Genomic DNA, 21,904 nt, shown 5'->3' with positions numbered 1-21,904 from the left:
TTATTCCTTCATTCTATTATGACACATTTTCTATCCTGGAGGGAATGGTCTGTTCCAGCATGACGATTTTTCCATCTACAGCAATGGATTAGATTGATAACTGTTTCATTATGAGATACTGGGGTCAATCATTCAGGTTTTGCTTTTAATTCGTCACCTGTTTGTATAATAATGCTGATTAATACAAAAAACCTTGCTTGTGTTGAAACTGAATTGTATCGGAACACCATCTTGCTGATCTGCTTAAATTAAACTAAAAATGCATATGCTTTTTGTTCCTTTGTTTTCAACACGGAGGACGAAGGTGAGGGCCACATGGACCGAACCATGAAGGTGCTTGTGATCCAACCTCCCACCGCCGAGGAGGAACCAGCCGACACATCTATAGACAGAAGCTCAAGTACACCTTTGAAGTATTCCAGAAATTTTTTTGGAGCTTAACGGAGCAAAGCTGCTTGAGAGGGTCCACTGCCTCAAAACTAAGCTAATGGAATGACACAAACTCACTGTTTCCTGATTCTTCCCGTAAAACTTTTTGGAACTGGAACAAAGGACTACACAGACTGGACACGTGAACCACAGAGCAGTGTCCCATTGACGTTTTTCTATTCAAAAAATTCATACTGCTTTGAGATCACTGTTTCTCAGACGAGACGGACTAATCGGTTGAGCATGGTGTGCACTCACTATGTTTTTGTCTTTTAGTGCTCACTTCGGTTTGCTTTTGTCTTTTACTGTCAAGTCATAGTGGATGCTTCACTTACTATTTGTTGTGAATAGAGATGGGCACTTGAAGAAAAGTCCTTGATTATTATCAATTAACGATCAATAATCAATTCATTAGTCACTTTTTATATTAAAAATGCCTATGGCAGAAAATACTAAAGAAATCGTCTTTTTCCTCAATGAAATCCTTATTCCAAGAAGAAATTATAGTCCAACAACAGTCCTCTTAAACAAGGCATTTAAAGTGTAATTGTTTAACTATTAAAGATATGCAGCGCTGCTAATGGCAGCAGAGCCCGCGGCTTTTTTAGCTCGAAAATATTCCAACACCAAACATCGCCTTGCTCTATTCATGTTTACCTGCGATGCCAAGCTGAGTATTCATTTTTCTCTGTTGAAAATTTAAATTGTACCCTGGCTGGTTCCTGCCACGCAGTGAAATTCATTGCATTGCTTCAAGACACACTACACAACACAACCTCATTGATAAACACGTTAGATCGGTTAGATTGCACATGATCGACAAAATTCTTAACGATCAATTATCAATCATCGGTTAATCATGCGTACCCCTAGTAGTGAATTTGGCTCCAGTTAGGTTTGAATGGGATCTGATGTAATGGCTGAATTTGGGTTTGTTGTTATTTCTTGTTCTTTTACATGTACCGTGAAACTGGTTAGCCTAAGGGTGTACTGGGCTTTTATTTATATCTACTTTTACTTAGAATTTAATGCTGTTCTTTTAAGTCCATTTTAAAATCTTAAGTATTTATTGATGGATTAATTGTTGATTCATAAATTATTTTTACAATCCCTGTTTTTAATGCCTATTCAAATATGAAATTAAGGAAATACTTAATTTCCCTGGTCCTCCATAGGAATGCATTGACTTAAAAAATGAACTTTTGAATACATAAGTATTTTCAAAAGCAAGTTCTCCAGTACATTAACTTTGAAATAAAAAAAATTGACTGAACAACTTGAACATTGTTGGACCAGGAGAATCTATACTGTGACTCAAGTAATGGAGCTGTGTACTTTGTCCACCTCTGCCAGGGGTTGTATGAAAAACAGTCCAGCAGGGGGCAGTGTGCACCACTAAAGCTTTACTCAAGACTACAAATCACTATTGAGATAACAAACATTTTAAATGATTATGGGCAGAAAGACAAATCCCTTGAGTGTGTGTTTGATGTTGTTTTGAATGAAAAGGAATCAAGAAAAAGAATAATCTATCTGAAGTGTTTTTTGTTTTGTTTTTTTTAGGAAATAGCTCCTCTGTCACACATGTTAATAAAATACGCAAAACTTATAGCCACTGATGCATGTGGGAGGAACAATGATTTGTTTATTGAAAGCCCTCTGTGGTTACATGGTTTGTTCGATAGACAGGAAGTCGTTGACCTTCGTAGGTCCTCATCAGTGTACAAAAACATTTTGATGCATTCATCTAAAAGAGGAAGGGTTTCTGTTGAAATAATGGGGCAGTGGGTGAACGATGATGGTTTAGTTCCCATCTCTAGCTCTTTGCTCTCTCAGATGAAAAAAGCGATGAGTGAAAGCAGAAACGGGATGACACTCAGGTGGACGGTCCCACCTGAATTACAGAAGCTGGTGCCACAACATTTGACGCTAAGGAAGCCGAAAAGACTCCTATCACCTGCAGCTTTACACACAGTTGAGGATGCACAGCCAAAGGCCTGTTTGCCTGTCGCCCCCGTCATCTCTGAAGATGGGGGAAAAAAAGGACGTTAAATCACGTGTGTTGTGTTTCTTTTGCTAATTTTACAGATGTCGGAACAAGCGGCGACAATGTGACAAGTGAAGTGTTATATGATGTGCAGCGTGAGGGTTTACCATTCCCACGGAAACAGCGGTTCTGCGCTCCCACACAGCGCAACGTATCGTTGCAGACGGTACTTTGAGGATCAGCACAGGTGAAACACTTCAAGCCGTTTTCTGCCTGAACCGCTGGGACTGAAACAGAACAGACATTTCAAGGAATCAAAATAACAAATAACAAAACAACAACGTCCAGAAAACATGTTGATCTGTTGACTCACCAGTCAGAGTACGACTGTTGCATCCATCTGTTCTGCAGCAATGAAGAGCGGCGTCAAAAGTCGTATTGCCGAAGTTGTACGAGAACAAACGAGTGCCTTCGCTGCAGGGCATACACGACCTGATGATCCGAAGACCGCCAGGTGCATTTTCTGTCAAATCAACGTGCAATTCAAACAAAGCTATGTTTAATATTCACAACACACCCGGACCAAACACTGTGAAACAGACACTGAGAATGAATCTTAAAAAAGTAACTGACACAAAAACACCACAACCTCTTACGGCAGCTGTCGCACACAACTCTTGGACGGACGCACAGCGCTGTTGGTTGTGGGCTCCTTCACCATGCAGACAAGTGAGAGCTGAAGCTGCAAAGGGGAAATACACCATGAAATCAAGCTGAAAAATAAGTGTTTATAATATTATATTTAACAATAATCATATTTGTATATAATCACCTGTAACAATCCTGGGTGAATTAGGAATGCTGGGTGAATTAGGAATGCTGGGTGGATTACCAATCCTGGGTGGATTACCAATCCTGGGTGAATTAGCAATCCTGGGTGAATTAGCAATCCTGGGTGAATTAGCAATTCTGGGTGAATAAGCAATCCTGGGTGAATTAGCAATCCTGGGTGAATTAGCAATCCTGGGTGAATAAGCAATCCTGGGTGAATTAGCAATTCTGGGTGAATAAGCAATCCTGGGTGAATTAGCAATCCTGGGTGAATTAGCAATCCTGGGTGAATTAGCAATCCTGGGTGAATAAGCAATCCTGGGTGAATTAGCAATTCTGGGTGAATAAGCAATCCTGGGTGAATTAGCAGTGCTGGCTGATCTAGCAATCCTGGGTGAATTACAAAAGCTGGTTCTACAACAATTTGGTCCTCTGATGAATTTAAAAGAGCTCATAAACAGTGGGACGTTCCGTTGAGAAGCAGCTGCACACACACGCACAGAAGCACAGCCAGAGACCAGAGTGGGGGTGTTCCCGATCACAGCTGTAGATGAAATAATCACAGGTTTTACTTTATGAATTTTATTGGCTTTAAGAAGGCACTTAACATACAGCCTGGTCAAGTGGTCTATGTCAGGTTGAAGTACCATAATCAATCAAAATTTAATTTAGAAATCAGAATTTAGAAAAGAATTGTTGTTACTAGAACTCCAGAGAGAGGCCTGAGTGAGGAGAGGTATCAAACTCAAAACTCTTTCAGATTAAAGTGTTTCGATTTTAGGTCAAATGATTACATAGGTTCCCACAGCAGGCCTGGGCCACTCGTGTTTCATTCGTACCCAAGAAGAATTTTCAAAACTCAAGTACAAAACTAGAATTACCCCCTCGTGGTCCTCTGCCTCCTCCACTCAGACTAGTTTCAGGTTAAATCCCTGTTTATCCAGAGTCATAGAAAATATGAACCATTCGTGTGGCATTTTGTCATAATTGCTGTGTGAAACCTTGAAAAAGTGTTGCTTAAAAGTGCTTTGTGAGCTCACACTGAACTTAACCTTTGACCACCAAAATATAATCAATTCATGATGGTCACTGTGTCCTTGACTTTTGACCTTTAACCACAAAAATATAACCAGTTCATCCTTGAGTCCTAGTGAATGTTTGTGCCAAATTTGAAGAAGTTCCTTCAGGCAGTTACTGAGATATCATGTCCACAAGAATGGGACGGATGGACGGACAACCTGAAAACAATATGGCCCCGGCACTTAACTATTGCCGGCGCGGAGGAATAAAAGCCGGTGAGTGCCACAAATTCTTTCCAGTCACTCCTACATGAAGACTCACCAATCCCACTAAAGCAGTGATCCTCCACTCCCACACACTGCACCACATTGTTGCAGGCAGGACCAGCACAGGAGTAACACTGTAGCCCGTTTTTTACCTGAATTTTAGGATCTAAAACAGAGATAGACAAAAAGCATGTCATCAGCTGTCAATGACTCAACTCAACACATCCTGTTTTCTCATTGTGCTTCACTGTGCCCAGTGGGAAGACGATGACTTACAAGTCGGGGTTTGAGCGTTGCAGTTATTTGTGTTACAGCAACCAAGAGCTGCCCGATGATAATAATTCCCAAAGCTGTATGAAAACATTTGAGCTCCTGCGCTGCACAGGATGGACGGCATGCACGATCTGGAAACAGTAGGACGTAGAATCGCACTTCCTGAGGAATCAAAGTGGAGTTTTATTCATGTTACAAAACACACAGACGAAACACTGCAGAGCAGAAAACTAATATAAGACTTCAAGAAACATCGGGAAACATTAGACTTGTTTTCTACCTTGTACGACAGCTGTTGCACACGACTGTTTGACTGTGGGTGGACACATGAGACTGACTGCGTTGCTCCTTGACTGATTCAGACACCAAAGAGCTCCATCTGCAATGAGGAAAATACTGTGAGTATAAATGATAGATCATTTATATCACTGCGTAATATCTTCAGTTAGAGATGCCACTTTTTTGAGACCTTGGACAGGTAATGACTTAGATTTGGCTGATACTGAGGACGTATCGGGGACTTCATCAACCATCTTGGAATGCAAGCCCCTTTGAAGATTAAAATATTGATTAAATTTGATGTGTAACAGGAGTGGTAGTTTGGCTCATATCACCAATGGATTGGTAGTATTTTATAATTGATTTAGTTTTGGTTTAGAATTAGAGTTTATACTCCATATCTACCAATTTAAAAAGCATTCCTACATAAAAAAAAAAATATGTTACAAGCTTTAAATTAGGAACCCTGATTTAAAAGTGAAAGGAGTTACCTGTGCTGGAGAGCATCCAGACGAGGATGAGAGGCAGGAGAAGATTCATCATGATGAGTGAGTGAGCAGACTACTGGTTCTACAGTGGCACTCGCTACCTATTAAAAAAAAAAAATCTAGGTCTCGGTCATCTCTTAGTAAAAACCACAGTGTGACTTTCTTTCCACGAACACAACGCTCACAGCCTGCCCTCTTCCTGTTTACGGCAGTTTATGTCACAAATAATAAAATCTTCATCCAACATTTAAAAAACACAGTGAAGTGCTGAAACAGAATCTCCATTCAAAACTGTCCGATGTGTAAAGTACCTGTCACTCAACATGAAGCCGTAAAAGCAACATAAAAAGACACTGTAGAAGACAATTTCCATTCATGTTACAAGCACTCATATGACTTCTGTCTGCAGCTCATGCAGTAAGCTTTAATTTACTGGGTGTATACTTGCTGGCAGGAACAGACTGACACAATAACCCAACCCCCCCAACACACACACACGCACACACACGCCTTTTTGCAATTACAGGAGAAAACGGAGGCTACATGTGCACCATATAGTCAAAGCAGAAATATTTAAATATGTATATTTATATATACTGTATTTATATTATGTCAATAAGAACATTGGGTGAAGGGCAGTAATTTTCCAGGGCTCTCTGTCTCTCACTGAACTAGGGCGACTTCAGTGAGGTAGTGTTAAACACAGGTGAGGTGATATACGGTGCAGGACAAAACCAAAATGACCCTCCGACCACCAGGAAATGTCCCGGTTTCCCAGCGGCCGAACTTCTCCGCTGTCTCATTGTGTCCCGACCACGTCTTGATCCAAACTACCTATAAAAAAAGCTGTTCACCTGCTCTCATGCCAGCCCATTGTCCATGGAGGTACTCTCCTTGGATTGGCTGAGAACCGAGTTGTCCAATTAACCAGGTGCAAAGTCTTTGAGCTGATTTGACCCACTTCTGTTGTCTCAGTCCAGGGGCTCAATGGCAGAAATGTCATAAAAAAAAACACACATCAATAAAGAACACACAAAACACAATATTAATAAAGTATCAACGAAACATCTCATGCAATAACTAAATCATGCAACATAAACAAATAACTCAAAATAATCAACCCATAAGGAAATCAAAAATCAAATCCAGAATTAAAAACAAACACATTTCTGCCATCTGACATCTCCCCCACTCTTTAAGGTTAGCAGTCCCTGCTACCTGAGGTCAAGTTCTCTGTACCTGGAAGGTGGCTGTCAGCATCATTGTGAGACTAATCTTATCTGTGACTCTGATTCACCCACAACTTTTTTTTTTTATTAGTTCTGTCAAGTTTAACCAATAATATGATGTAACAACTTGTCAGTTGCTCACCTGTATCACAGACTGTAAATAAAGATGGACGTAGCCTCCGTGACGTCACCCACAGGTTTCTGAAGAGCGGTTAGGAGGTTCAGAGTGAGCTGCTCCACCGACACAATCTTGGCAGTACCTGACTCCGCCCCTAACTCCCGGCTAATCCAAAAAGGGACAAAGAGGAGGCGCTTGTGTAGAGCGCAAGCATACACTCAAGTTAGCATCATTAGCACAGCTGTGCTAACTTTGAAGGCTAACTCAAGGTTAGCCAACAACCCAGGTATGGTGAGTGCAGACACTGATACCTTTTAGTCAGAGTTAACATAAATAAAATACTAGGATTACACCCACCTCCAAAAAGAGGAGCAGTTTAGTGACTCACATTAGCTGAGGTGATGCCAAGCAGACAGTTAGCGGGCTGTGGCCACGCCCACCTGTCACTCAAAGTGATGCCCATGCCCTCCATTCTCCATTACTTTAAGCTTTAATAAAATGTAAACGGGTGAGTTATATAAACAGGTGTCATGAAGGAGTAAATGAGCAATAGAGACCAAAAGTGTTTTTGTACCAGGCTGTAAACATGTTTATTTCTGCTGTAAAGTTGGACATTTTAACATGGGAGACTGTGGGGACCGACTCTTGGTGCTGGCAGATTGCTGCTCAGTCTGTATCAGTGGCCTAATTCAAATGTTGCCAGTGAAATGTGCTTTTACACATAAAATTTTATGCTGTATGTTATATTTAGTCACAGTCAGAAAGTCAACAGCAGCTCATCAAAATGAAAAATGTCTTCAAAGTCATTGCACTTAATGGTAATTGTGACATATTTCAAAAGGATCGTCCTAATCTTTAGTAATTGGACAAAAACCTTCAAAGTAAATCCATTGTTTTGTGTTTGAAATGACAGTGTTTGAAGTTCAGCATATTGTTTCCACTGTGACAAAGGAATTTGCATCTATTGCAGGTGTGTGCCATGTGCAGATTATGTCATAGATTGCCCACTGTTTTTACTTTTGACTGTTTATTATGTTTGTGCCTCGACGCAAATCAATTCCCCTCTGGGATCAATCATCAGCCTCTTATTACTCAGTACAAAAGTAGCAGCACTTTGATCATTTGACTTTTGACCATTCCCTGTAATTGTTTTGTTGTATTTCTTGTTTTATAGCATTACATTTATAGGTGACAACGTGGTGAACTTGTGATTCACTTTTCAGTTTAAATTCGTGAGTACTTCCTTTCTCAACCACACAACCAACATATTTTTTTGTAAAAAGCAAGTGTAAAAAACACATACAGGTGCTTCCTGGTTACAAACAGAGCAATACTTCACTTGGCATATTCATGCATTTCATTTTTTCAAACTAATAAAGAGTGACCAATTCAAACATGGCAACATGGAGATCGATAGGACATGATGTATTTTATTTACTGAGAAACAGTTTATCTATAGAAGAATCCAGGTTGTGAGTGAGCAGACGTGCCACCATTACCTAGTAAAACTGTGTATAAAGAAATGTAAAGAAATTCACTTTTACAGACCTTTGCCAAGATAACGGTCAAAGGTATCCTGTAGAACTGATCACATGTTGAAAATATAGCAATCGAATGATATTAAGATAAAGATTATAATCTATTAAACTCTTTTTGTCAAAGTTGAAATTTGTTCTCAAGCTTCTCCTCCATGAAATCCATTTTTCTTGGGTAAACAGCATCACCTGTTTCTGATATTAATTATCCGATGCATTTGATCTGATTAGGATAGAAGAAATTATGGACATTGATGATTTAAATCATTTTCAAAATGTGTCATTTTTAAATGGGTTTTGGTACAGACTAAGGAAACTATATAAACATTAAGTTAGGTCAAGGTTTTTCACAAGGAAGCAAACTGAAGGCCATCTCAAAGCAGATACTTTGTAATAGCAGATAACATCATTTTTATTAAATACATATCTCATTAGGGTTCAGCTGGAAGATCATGAGGGTTTGAAGCACATGAGTGTGGAGACTTTCCAGTGAGTAAAATAGTGTGTTGTCAGTTTTTCTTAGAAAAAACCACAGTGTGGCTTTCTTTCCACGAACACAACGCTCACAGCCTGCCCTCTTCCTGTTTACGGCAGTTTATGTCACAAATAATAAAATCTTTATCCAACATTTAAAAAACACAGTGAAGTGCTGAAACAGAATCTCCATTCAAAACTGTCCAATGTGTAAAGTACCTGTCACTCAACATGAAGCCGTAAAAGCAAAAAAAAAGTAAGAAAACACAATTGCCATTCATGTTACAAGCACTCATATGACTTCTGTCTGCAGCTCATGCAGTAAGCTTTAATTTACTGGGTGTATACTTGCTGGCAGGAACAGACTGACACAATAACCCAACCCCCCCAACACACACACACGCACACACACGCCTTTTTGCAATTACAGGAGAAAACAGAGGCTACATGTGCGCCATATAGTCAAAGCAGAAATATTTAAATATGTATATTTATATATATTTATATTATGTCAATAAGTTAATAGAACATTATGGTGAAGGCCAGTAATTTTCCAGGGTAATCTCTCTCTCTCTCTCTCTCTCTCTCTCTCTCTCTCTCTCTCTCTCTCTCTCTCTCTCTCTCTCTCTCTCTCTGAACTAGGGTGACTTCAGTGAGGTAGTGTTAAACACAGGTGAGGTGATACACGGTGCAGGACAAAACCAAAATGACCCTCGGACCACCGGGAAATGTCCCGGTTCTCCCGATGGTACTGCTCGTTGCATGGGCTTTCTCTCTGACCCCTGAGTGTTCAAGTGGACTGAATGCTGTGACATTTTTTCATAGTTGAAACTTGTTTTGAATTCAATGTAAGAGCAAAAACTATCCTCATATTAATAACTAAACAGTTAACAATAATAATAACTAACTTATCTGCTGACTTTTTCAGTACTCTGATATTTCAGCAGTTACACTGTCAGTGGCTGTGTTCTTACAGCAGTGACTGCCTGGTCCTACAGCGCCCTCTCCTGATATGAACAAGTTACTGCGTGAAGGAGTCCACACCTTAGCTACTGCAATACTGTATGGGCCAGTACTTATTCCATAAAATCCACATAATCCAGAAAAAAGATGGTCAGACTTGCCATATTTGCAAAGTCAAAGGAGCCATCTGTTTTCTCTTTTTTAGAAACTTAAAACTTATTAACCATTTTTGATATAAACATCCTACAAACATGTATTTTCATGTGTAACGTGATATTACAGAACAAAAATTTACCAAAATGTTTTCACCAATATTTCTGTTATAATTCCTACATACATTCTTACCCAGCAAGACAACCAAATTATCAGCATCTCTCTTTCCATCATACCAACAAGGGGCAGTATTTAATTAAATCATCTGGATATATGAAGATATACTGTAAGTTTATAACATATAGGAAATACCCAATTTGTAAATATACTGAAACTATCTGTATGATGAATTTTATATAACCTATTTGTTAACAATATAAATTTAATCTATTTATTAAAACAAAATGCTTTTCAACTTTTAATATAGATGTATAAAACATATTAGTCTTTCTTCATTAATTTTAAAGATTCAAACATATATATTTTTTGTGCTAGACATATATGAAACTGTTCCAATTTTCACTAGGTTTGATATATCATTTTCACACATATGTACATGTATAATTTACTTCATATTTCCATATATGAAAATTTAATGTATGTGCATATGTTATATACATTTAGATATGGGGACACGCAGCCATAAATGCAGCATCTGATGTTTCAGTGTGACGTCGTTAGTATTGAAACAAACTGTTTCTAATGGAGTCAGATTTTCAGGGCAGTAACAGCTGAGTCAGGACTCTGCTTTCCTCTCATGAACCAGTCAGTTTTTGGCCTTAGGTTTCTATTCCTTGGAAACGAGAGTGAAGGCGTCGCTCAACAGAAGAAAGACGAATTTTCGCTTCGCTTTATTCGCACTAATTTGCTCTCCGGCCACAAAACATACCCGGAACTCGACTTTTTCTGCAGTGCTTTTCTCACAGGAACTCTTGTGTCTCTTCTCTTCCGTTAAGTCATATGTGTCAAACTCAAGGCCTACGTCCACATCCGGCCCGGCTTGCAATTATATCCGGCCCGCGAGATCATTTTATATTATTGTTACTAATGGCCCGGCAATATTCAGCGCTGGTAACACAATAAACTACAGATCCCATAATGCAGCGCTTCAGCTGCCTTGCTGAGCGCTTTCCGCGCCAATCAGGTCTAGTGTCTGTTGCTGCAAGTTATTGCGAAGCTAGCCCCTCGTGATGCCGAAAAGAAAAGTTGATTCTGACACTGCGCGCGGAGTTCGCACGGCGCTTTGGTGACTTTGAAAAACAAAAAAAGAATTTCGAGTTGCTTCGCAACCCATTTGCCGTCGACGTGGAAACTGCACCTGTGCAGATTCAGATGGAGCTGATTGAGCGGGAGTGTAATGAGACACTAAGGCAAGGTACGACACTGCAGGGCCCACAGAGTTTATTCACTCCATCCCCGCAGCAATGCCCCAGCTCCGTCCACATGCGGCTCCAACCTTGTGCATGTTTGGTGGCACATCTCTGTGTGAGAAGCTGTTCTCAGTGATGAAGATCAACAAAACAGCACACAGGAGTCGTCTCACTGATGAGCACCTGCAGTCCATCCTGAGAGTCTCCACAACACGGGACCTCACGCCAAACATAAACGAACTTGTTACCAAACAAAATGCCAAGCATCCAGCTCTGATAAAATGGCATAAGAGTAAAGAAAACTGAATGATTTGATTCGTTATTTGTTATTGCTGAAAAGCACAAATTTTATTTATATTTCCAGGTTTTGTTTTGTTTTGCAGCATTTTCATGTTTCTAACTTGTATAATTTTTGCCAGGAGATATTTTTATGGAGAGTAAAATCATTTGGGATATTTAAAATTTAAGTTTTTTATATAAAATGACATAAAAGCAAAGAAATTCAAATGTTTTGATTTGTTATTTTAATGTTTACTTAAAGCACAAGCACTGTCACAATTTTTTTTTTTTTTCAGGCGTTTTTGCAGCATGTTCATATTTCTAACTTGTATAATTTTGTCTGGATATATTTTTTATGGAGAGCAAGATATTTTAAGTTATTTAATGTTTAAGTTTATTTATTCCAGAATAACATTCCTGTCTCTTTTTATTCATATTTATGTTCAAAAAACATTTAGTCTTAGTGTGTTCGATAAATGTTTATTCTGTTCGGCCCGCGACCTAAAGTGTGTTTTGAGTTTGACACCCCTGCGTTAAGTGGACGTCCTTCGGCTTTACGAGTTTTTCGCCTCAGTTCGCGCTGCGCTAAAGCGAACCTGCGTGTGTTCGCGTCTCCTTCGACTTGGTACGCGAACGCCCCTCCTGTAAAAGTCTCGCCAACTTCAGTTAGAAACATTCAAAGACCTGAGCTCAACCACAACACATCTGCAGCAGAGCAGCAGCTGGAGAAGCATTTAGAGCAAAAATCAGTGGAGCTGATATTAACTACAGAGGCGAGGGAACAGCTGATGATGAGGTGAGTATATAACTGTAAGTGTTGGAGCTATTTGGTAGGCACAGTGAGGACCAGCATGCACCTGCGTGGGCCAATGGTTTTCTACCAGTGCAAAGAGAGGCAGCAGCAGCCATGGCTTTTCTTTGGTCTTTTGTTTGTTTTATTTTGTTGCAATAAATCCACACAAAACTGCAAGATTGGAATGGACATTCATCTTCCTTTGCCTGCGTTAAACCACATCCCTATGCTGCATCAGTGGCCTTTTAGGTTTTGTTTAAAGTTTAATTTGTTTTTTATGGACAAATGGTCACCACAGTAAGGGTTAGATGTTAATTCATATTCTATATTTGAGTTAATTCACTCAAAATATATATTATTATCTTAACTGCCATAAAATATCCATGTTGTCATTTGATATGTTTGTTTATTTTAAAATTTGACATTATTTATATGATTTATTTATGATATGCGATATAATTTCTTTTTGTATTGGTTCTATGCAGGGCGTAAGAACTAAGTTTGCGCCTGTCTTTCACAGGGACCCTTTAAGTTGTAACATTTTTATTATTACTATTATGATATTACTAAAATACATTTAGTGTTTATACAGTTAACTTTTTTTACATTTATGTTCACACAGTTAACTATTTAGATATGTATGTTTACACAATTATTATTTACATATTCACAAGTTTAAATAGGCTAATAATAACCTCCTGAATCCACCTTTGTAGTTTTCTTTTTTTTTCTTTTTTTTACCTCAGTATAAGTCCTCCTAGCCTCTGATTAGTTAGAAACAGGAAGTCTTGTGGTTGTAATGCAGACAAAATGTGCAGAAAAGTAAAAGTTGCTGCTTAAAAGGGTAAAAGGGTCTCCACCCAGCTGTTAATTTTATCAAGAGTTATCCAGGCCACCACATAATGAACCCTCATGTTACATGATTTATTCAGTGTTTTATTTATTTTACAGCAGCAGAACATTAACATTGTGATTCCTGGTTTTATTATCAGGGTTTTTCAATAATTACTTCCATGTAGTTTGTTTTTATCTAATCCATGAATTGTTTTCTGAACTTCTTTTTTACCATTCAAAGATTTGCTACTTTGTTTTTTCCCTCGTCTCCTTTTCTTTGTGTTATTTCTTTTGTCATGTTTTTCTATTATTCCTTTCATCCTTCCGATCTTCCTGTCTCTCATTTACCTTGCGCCATTTCTTTCCTTTTCTTCCTTCCTTACTGCCTATTCAACGTGCCTTACTCCATTTTTCCTCAGAACATATTACATATTAACCTACTGATGATGTGTTTGTGTTTTTGTTTTTTTAATTATTCTCAATCAGTGCTGCTCAGACTGAAACAACATTGGAGGCCCTGCAGTGCCACTTCACCTGGGATCTGGACCAAAGCAGGTCCAAACTTCTCCGTCTCAGGGACAAGGTGGAGGACATCGGCACAGAGGAGGGAAACAGTTGGCTGGGTCACATGTACAACCTGCGGGGGTTCATCCAGTCCAAGCTGGGGTTCACCGATGATGCCAGGAGTCTCTTCAGCAGGGCTGCAGAGGCCTTCCGCAAGATTAGAAACACCGACTCAGATGAGGGTCCCTGGTTGATGGTGAACTATGGGAACCAGGCTTGGCTGCACCACCTCCAGGGAGAACATGCAGAGAGTCAGGCTTACCTCTCAAAGGTCGACGCCCTGATGAAAGAATACCCATCTCCATCGCAGGACGAGCTCCACGCAGAGATCTACGCTGAAAAAGCCTGGACTCTGATGAAGTTTAACCCAGACAAACAGCTGTTGGCTACAGATTACTTCCAGAGAGCCATCAGGATGCAGCCGGACATGGTGGAGTGGCAGACCAGCCATGTGGTAGGGTTAGTGAATAGTTTCAAGCACAGCAGCACAGGGCTAGACGCTGACATCCTGGAGAAAATGAGAAACGCCAAGGAACAGGACCCAGAGAACCTGCACCTTGCTGTTCGCTACCTCGAGCAACTTGCCAAGAAAGGAGATAGAGTCGAAGATGAAGCGCGTGAGCTAGCCAAACAGGTTCTGAGAAATCTTGTCGGCAGTTACAGGGGTATAAAAGCATTACTGAGAATTTACAAAGACTACGTCTCTATTGATGAGGCTGTTGATTTGGCAGAGGAGGCTCAGGGAAAACATCCAGACAAACGTTATCTGAAGAGGTGTTTAGCACTCTGCTACAAATGGAAGATCATTTTATTCAGGGAGAGTCGCCCAAAGCAAAGCCTGATAGACAGCGCCATCAGGCTCCACGAGGAGGTGATTTCTCTTTATCCCCATTCTTCCTTTAAAAAGAGAATAGACCTCGCAAATATTTACGCAAAGTCAAAACGCGGCCTGGCTACATCTGAGCAGATGTACCAGGAGCTGCTGAAGCGTGATCTGGAACCTGAGGACAAACAGCTGCTTTACAACAACTATGCAAAATATCTGAAGTTTGAGCGACAGGATGGACAAAGGTCGATACATTATCACATGAAGGCGGCAGCGATACCGCAAGAGTCGTTCTTTCGGCAGAACAGCATCCAAGTTCTGCAGAAGATTAAAGACAGGAGCAGGGGCCAAATGTGTATGAACATAGAGAAGTTTCTGGCCAACCTGCAAGAGCCGTAGTGTTTTTAACAAAACATAGGTATTCCACTAGCGAACAAATCTGTACATACTCTTTCATTTGATTACATCAACATTAGGTAAACTTGCAGAAATAACTTGTGCAAATTGAGGAAAAGGGGTCCCCTACTCTGAAGATAGAAAGTGAAGTCTGATTGATTGATGTGATAAATTATCGCAGATTTAAGTCAATGGCGGATTTACCATGAAATCTCACCATCACAAACGTTGGCGCGACCAGACCTTAGATTGATCAGAAAGATTCGACTTCCACGCTTTTAAAAAGGTCAAACATCGTTTCAGAAAGATACAATTTTTGAAGGAACACCGTTCAGACATTTGACCAGTGCGCAAACTCAAACCTTTAAGACTGGTCCCACCAACATGTAAAACAGCTAAATCAGTTCATTTTAATGAAATTTACTCGCAGGGGTGAAGTCCACGCAAACTTTCCACATCAACTTCAGCTGTTGCGAACGTTGACATGTAAATCCGTGTCACTGACGTTTCGTGATCCGTCTTGAAAGTGCTGACCTTCGAGGGAAATACAGAGTACGAGGTCTGCAAGACAATTATTACATTTTAATTTTATTATTAATAATTTTTATTAAGAATATATTAAAAATAATCCTCAAAACCACAAACAGCAGCAATAATCTTTATCTGATTTATGTGAAATAACTTTCTAACTGTGCGGCCATGTTAAACCGTCTGTTTTTACTATATCCCTTATGGGGTTTTTTCTCAGCACTGTATTTGAAGTTTATAAAACAACATAATACGCTTAATACTGAAAAATAACAGTTATTGTAAAAGTTTATTTGTTATATAACCTCAATTGTATCACTGGATACAACTGTTTGCATGAACATAAAGTGGCTATGTTAAGCTGTGTCTAAGTTGTACACTATACTAACAGCCTTTAAAACCCATTTATAGACTTGCTCTTAAGTGATGTTGTCTTTTGAATGTCCTCTTGTTATTTTGTATTGCTTTGGTTCTACTATCCTAAAGATACTGAAGTATATGTTACTTGTCTTTTCTCTGTAACTTGTAAAAAAAAAAGATAAAGATAAAGTTCCTGATGGACAAAATGCCAGTAGCATCACACATGAGTCGATAGCTCTCATTCAAACTAATTAAAACACAGTACTAATGAATCTGGAACTTTATTTCTATGGCAACTGTAAGGGAAGAGTCTGAAAGTCATCTTAATTTACATGAAACGTGTGTCTAATAGTTATCAATAATAACATCATTAACTGAAAAAGGGAAGTAATATTAGATTTTTCTAGCAAGTTTTCAGTCAGTGATCAGATGGTGAACATACATACAACATACACGCACATAGACACAACAAATACACCTGAGGGCTGTACTCTCCCGCTGGGTTTACAGTTGCGTTTGCAGAAACAATATCTAACACTGAAAATCTTGCCATTAAAAAAAAAAAATCAAAACAAGACTCAGAGTCAGAGCTCTGACAGGTGAAGATTAAAAAAAGACATGAAAGTAACAGGACGATCACTCGTTTCCTCTTCGACTCTTCTTGTGACTTTTTTTTGAACTCCTGTGACATGAAAGAAACAAAATGTTGGAAGCAAATAATTCAATAAATGATGCACATCTCATTAATGATAAATTACGCTGGAGATGTCATTTAATTTCCCATAAACAGAGCTGAGCGTCTCAAACCTAAAACTGTCATGTTCATCTTTTGAAGAAGACCATGTGATACGATCAACAGCTCCAGAAAATGACTGTGTGGCCGCTCATCAAAAACCACCAAGTGCTTCAAGTTATCACTGAAGCTCCTCATTTAAATCCTGAATGTTTCAGTTAAAGGCTCAAGTTTTAGGTAAAAGTCGCTGTTCAGCTGCTTGTCTTTAAAAAAACAATTCATAGCTTTGCTTTCTTCTGTTAAATGAAATAAAGGTTTTGCCGAAGAAAATGTTTATTACACGTTACTGAAAACAAGAAGAGTATTGGTATAAAAACTATGGCACTATTATCAGAAACCCTCTGACGATACGAAGCCCCACACATGCACATAATAAAAAAATACAGTATTTGTGAAGTGGTTCAGATGTAAAAGTGACGACTCACCTCTCTGGAGACTTTGAGTGGCTGCGATGCCTGTGGCTTCTGTGGTGACCTGGGTCACAACAGAGAGGATTTCAGAATAGACAGAACAGTAAAGAGTGTTTCTCTCTTACATAATATTAGAAAATTTTATTTTCTCTGTGTCAAAAAACTTGACAATGAACCACTGTGTAAACTCTGAATTAAAGGATGAGTCTCATGACAAAATGAAACACAGGAAATTTGTGTCAAAACTGGCAACAATATCCATCCACACCAACCTGTATTGTGCTGCTGTGTATTACATTCTATTTTTCAAGTGATTTGGAGATGCAATTAAACGTAAAACTGCTGCCGTTAAAGATAAATTCTGTTTACTGACGTGTGGAACCATAAACACACTGTATACCCAGTTAAATCACACCACTACCATCATGCCTTGCTCTTTGACTGGACTCCCACTTTCCACACAGGTGCTACCAAACAGCAGCAGCCCACAGGCTCCACCTTACAATTTCAGGTGAAAACGTGGAGAGCAGAGGAGCAAAATACTGCAGCTGCTGTTAAAAGTTGAGGTTGTAACAAGTAAAAGCAGGAAAGGTGCTTATGCTGCCACCTTCTGGTAGAACAGTTCTCCACAACTCATTACAAATAAGTATCTGAATTACCCCCTTGTACGTGTTCGGACCGAGCGAACATCTGTCAGTGGCAGCCTCTGTGGACCAGCGGCAGCACCTACTCACTTACTTATATTTTACTCTGTTAAGCATCAAACTAGAACCTGTAACTCTTCATTTACCGGGGGATTTGGAGCGGTGACGTCTGTCTCTGGACCGACTGCGGTGTCTGCGGGGGCTCTTGCTGCGGTGGCGGTCTCTCCGGGGTGAGGGGCTGATGACGCACAACAAAAGACTATCAAAGAGTGCGAGCCACAGATATTTATAAGGTGATGAAGAATTTCAGCTGCAGTCAAACGTACCTTCGCCTCTTTGGAGATCTGCTCCTCCTGAAACACAAACACACAAAGGATATGATTTAGAACTAAGTCCATGATGTAAAGTATTTAACTTTAGCTGTGAATAAATGTTTATTTTGTCTTCTCTGCACACACACATCAGAGAAACAAATTGTTAATCCCCCCAGAAATTGAGGGGTAACTGGGGGCGTCGTGTGGCGTAGTGGTCTAAGCAGGTGCCCCATGTGTAGAGGCTACAGTCCTCGCTGCAGTTGGCCCCGGTTCGAATCCCGCATCCGACGGCCTTTCGCTGCATGTCATTCCCCCTCTCTCTGCCTCCCCGTTTCCTGTCTCTCTCCACTATACTGTCCAATAAAAGCCCAAAAATATTTTTTTTTAAAAATAAGAAACTGAGGGATAACTAAAAGACAAACCGTCTGGGTGAGCGGCTCCGTCTGTAACGAGGTGACGGAGAGCGACGAGGTCTGTCGTTGTCACGGTAACTGCGTCTGTGGGGTTCAGGGGTCTGCAGTCTCTCCGGCTGCAAGCAGAAAAACACAAGTATTTTAAAACCTAAGCTGCCACAAGAAAACACAGTAATACTGGTCTGTTAAAAACTTACAAGACAACAGCTTGTGTAACTCAGCTGGCCTCCAGAACACGTGTATAAGACCATATCTGCCATTTCTAATGGTTATTATTAAGAGTTTTCCCATGGTGTCCCACAGAAGTTCATTAAATGTTTTACCTTCTCCTCTTCCTCATCTTCTTCTTCACTGCTCTCCACTTCATCCAGGTCTTCCTCCAGAGCGCTGATACGTGTGTCCAACATCTCGGCCTCCTCCAGGACTTGTCTCTTCTGTAACACACACAAACACACACACATCAGTGGTGTGGGCATGTGAAACGAGCTGAGTGTATAAACAGGATGTGAACGTACCTGAAGCCGGGGCAGAATGATGTCACACATCCTCTCTGCGTGAAGAAGCTCGTCGATGAACTCGTCAACATGCATCAACTCAAACTCTGAAAGAAAAAGGAAAAAATAAATAAATAAACATGAAGAAAAAACCGGAACAACTTCATCACACATCCACAACATAATCTTGAGAATCTATTCTGGATCTAGTCTTCAGACAGGCTCTTTACTGCTGCCTGGAATTTAATACTGACCTGGTTTATGAACCAAATTACTGACAACGCAGGAAAAACTCACCTGTTTGTGACTGAACACACATTACTACTTTAATAGAATTTTTTTTAACTTGTCATGTAAAGCAGTGGTTCTCAAATTGAGGTCCAGGGACCCCAGAGGTCCCTTGAGTAGGTTCCTGGGGGTCCCCAATAAAAAGGGAAATAATTTAGTGTCACTACAGTTTCATCCATAAGTAACAGAATGACTGAATGTATGAATATTGCGTTATTAAACTCTTTCTGTAATGAAACATTGAAAAGCAAAAATCTTCAGATTAGCTGACTTTGATGTGAAAAACTTTGAGAACCACTGATGCAAAGTATCTGTGAGTATCTATAAATAAAATGTATTATTACATTTATATGATACATAAAGTAGCAACAAGAGAATAATTAATTAAGATTAAGTCAAAACATTACATGAAAACTCAGTTGTTGGATTTTGTGTTGTGTAACAGAGCTAGCTCTGCTGTTTCCCTCTGCTGACAGTTGATTATTTTATTATCCTACTGATGCAGCATAACTGATATTCTAATGATTGCTCTACTTTAGTGGGTTTGAAAACAGACAAACAAGATGCACAATAAACTATTTAGGTTCCAGCATGAAACTGAAACCAGCTTTGTTGTTGCTTATGTGGCAGGGAGGCGAAGTCAAGACACTGGACGTTTAAAACTCACCTCCGTTCCTGTTCTGACTCTTGATCTTTCTGTAGTCGTTGTACAAAGGCTCCAGGTATTTGTAACAATCCACTGCAGTGCCAGTTAATCTCATGTACATGGCTCCAAGTAAACGAACGTATCTGGTGAAAAAAGTGAGAGAGCATGATGGGAAAAAAACCCCACAATAACGGCTTCACCAACACCAGAATGATGAGTAGGCAGAAATCATTTCAGGTTGCTGTCTTTACTCAGGTCCAGGTCTTTACCTGACAGTACACCAGGGAATATTTTTGTAGCAGAATCTTAAAAGTTAAAAGAGTCTTGGAGGATCATGAACGTGTGGCTGCCTCATAAAATCAATAGAACATCAGTGTTCAGTTTCCTCCAAAAACACATAGGGACTCACTTGAAATCCTCGTTCTTTATGAACTCAACAATGATGTCTTTCTCTGGCTGAATCTGCAACATCTTCAGCGTGAGGCAGAGGAAGGGAGTGGGCTTGATGTTCCCGCCATAAACTCCTCCAACAAACTTCAGCTCCATGGCTTTGTCAACAACCAGCTCAGCTGCGGATAACACAACATGTACATGGTTCAGTCGTGTCGTGGTACCACAGGAAAGGCTGTTGTTGACACAAAGTTAGGGGTTCATTATTGTCAACAATATCACTGTTTACTGTAATATAAAGAAATCCCTTCACGGAAACAGGAAAAAATGAGGCAGAATAAATAAACAAAGCATATGGACAAAGTATGTCAAGTAACAGTTTTAAGTTTTGTACATTCTCAAACAAAATTATTAGGACTGAAATGTAAATCTTAATAATTACTTAAGTCTTTTATTGCATAGAAACATCAACGATGTATTGATTACAGCTTTTAAATACGATGGGTTTTCGCTTTTATTTGTATCAGAACAGTACAAATTAGTCAAATTATCAATTAGAATTTAACTTTTAAGTTCTGGGAAATTCTAAAGTTATTTTTTTCACATTTCACATCTGATTAACTGACCAAGCATCAGTTAATGAAAGCTGTCTTTGAGCAGATTGCAGCTCTCATTTGACTCACACTGACTAACATTGAGCTGCCATGACCTGAGATTAGTATTTATATATATATATATATATATATATATATGTGTGTGTGTGTGTGTGTTTGTTTTAGTAGCTCTACAGCTAACAGCTTCTGTTAGCTACACTGTTCTAGTTAAACACAGCATGTGCGCACTTTGTTTCTTGACTAAAACCTTCTTAAGTAACACATATTGTTCCCCTAACGTTAGGGAAAGTTTACTTAATGATTCGAGTTATTCTAAATAAACAAAAAAAGGCGTGGAATCCGCTGGGTTGTCGATTGTTAACTTTAGCCGCCACGTTAGCTCGCTGGCTAACACGCAAACATGCTACTGACCAGTCAGTCCGAAACACTCCTCCTTCCAATATTTAGACTCGTATATTCGGGTCCGGATGATTTTCTCCACCAGATACTGCGGATTGGTCCCGTGTATGCTGTTTGCATCTTTGACGGTTCTGTTTGCCATCGGAAAGAAAAAAGAATTAGCTTTCTAGCATGGACACAACAACCAAAGACTGCGAGCCTTCGCCGGAAACGAAAAAATACTTCCGGCTTGGAATAAAAACATCTGCAGCCGTTGCTTTTGGGACTGTGCAGAGAAGCTGTCACTTGTTTGAATTTTGTTTATTTACAAAATAATTTTGTTTATTTACGCAATTAAACCAATTAAATAAATGTAAAAAATTACTTATGTATAAATATATATATATATAATCAGCAGTTCAAACTCCGAAGCACATGGTGGCGGTAGTGCGCCTAATACACTGGCTACGTAACGGAAACTACGTCATTTTCGCGCGAAATCTTGTCGTCTTTGGTGTCTTTAGT

General features: G+C 39.5%; 3 protein-coding genes across 5 annotated transcripts; 1 reads left to right on the top strand and 2 right to left on the bottom strand.

Moving 5' to 3' along the window:
* Nucleotides 1-2,054: 2,054 nt before the first annotated feature.
* LOC111671771 (uncharacterized) lies at nt 2,055-5,967 on the bottom strand. Of its 2 annotated transcripts, XM_023428965.2 has the most exons (10): nt 5,885-5,967; nt 5,577-5,674; nt 5,087-5,185; nt 4,810-4,968; nt 4,589-4,699; nt 3,249-3,791; nt 3,066-3,158; nt 2,790-2,939; nt 2,584-2,703; nt 2,055-2,452 (listed from the first exon to the last, which is right to left on the bottom strand). In XM_023428965.2, exons 2-10 carry the CDS (start codon nt 5,626-5,628, stop codon nt 2,262-2,264), a joined length of 1,518 nt encoding a protein of 505 aa, XP_023284733.1. In that variant the 5' UTR covers nt 5,629-5,674; nt 5,885-5,967; the 3' UTR covers nt 2,055-2,261. The 2 variants fall into 2 exon arrangements, with proteins under 2 accessions (XP_023284733.1, XP_023284734.1); XM_023428966.2 differs by having other exon boundaries at nt 3,066-3,152; nt 5,577-5,959.
* Nucleotides 5,968-12,128: 6,161 nt separating this feature from the next.
* Nucleotides 12,129-17,058, top strand: LOC111671659 (antiviral innate immune response effector IFIT1-like). The gene is made up of 2 exons (XM_023428803.2): nt 12,129-12,490; nt 13,808-17,058. Exons 1-2 carry the CDS (start codon nt 12,171-12,173, stop codon nt 15,108-15,110), a joined length of 1,623 nt encoding a protein of 540 aa, XP_023284571.1. The 5' UTR covers nt 12,129-12,170; the 3' UTR covers nt 15,111-17,058.
* prpf38a (pre-mRNA processing factor 38A) lies at nt 16,261-21,611 on the bottom strand. 2 transcript variants are annotated; one of them, XM_023428722.2, is made up of 10 exons: nt 21,413-21,611; nt 20,407-20,566; nt 20,019-20,140; nt 19,085-19,170; nt 18,893-19,003; nt 18,579-18,685; nt 18,169-18,195; nt 17,989-18,080; nt 17,214-17,262; nt 16,261-16,677 (listed from the first exon to the last, which is right to left on the bottom strand). In XM_023428722.2, the coding sequence occupies exons 1-10, from the start codon at nt 21,540-21,542 to the stop codon at nt 16,632-16,634; spliced, it is 930 nt and encodes a 309-aa protein (XP_023284490.1). In that variant the 5' UTR covers nt 21,543-21,611; the 3' UTR covers nt 16,261-16,631. The 2 variants fall into 2 exon arrangements, with proteins under 2 accessions (XP_023284490.1, XP_087036149.1); XM_087180023.1 differs by having other exon boundaries at nt 18,893-19,170.
* Nucleotides 21,612-21,904: the final 293 nt, after the last annotated feature.

This window comes from Seriola lalandi, unplaced genomic scaffold (genome assembly GCF_002814215.2).
Source record: "Seriola lalandi dorsalis isolate HSWRI2012SDOR001 ecotype SW California unplaced genomic scaffold, Sedor1 jcf7180002054885, whole genome shotgun sequence".
Taxonomy (NCBI): Eukaryota; Metazoa; Chordata; class Actinopteri; order Carangiformes; family Carangidae; genus Seriola; species Seriola lalandi.
The sequence above is the reverse complement of the archived record's forward strand: the minus strand, read 5'-3'. Positions and strand labels throughout refer to the sequence as shown.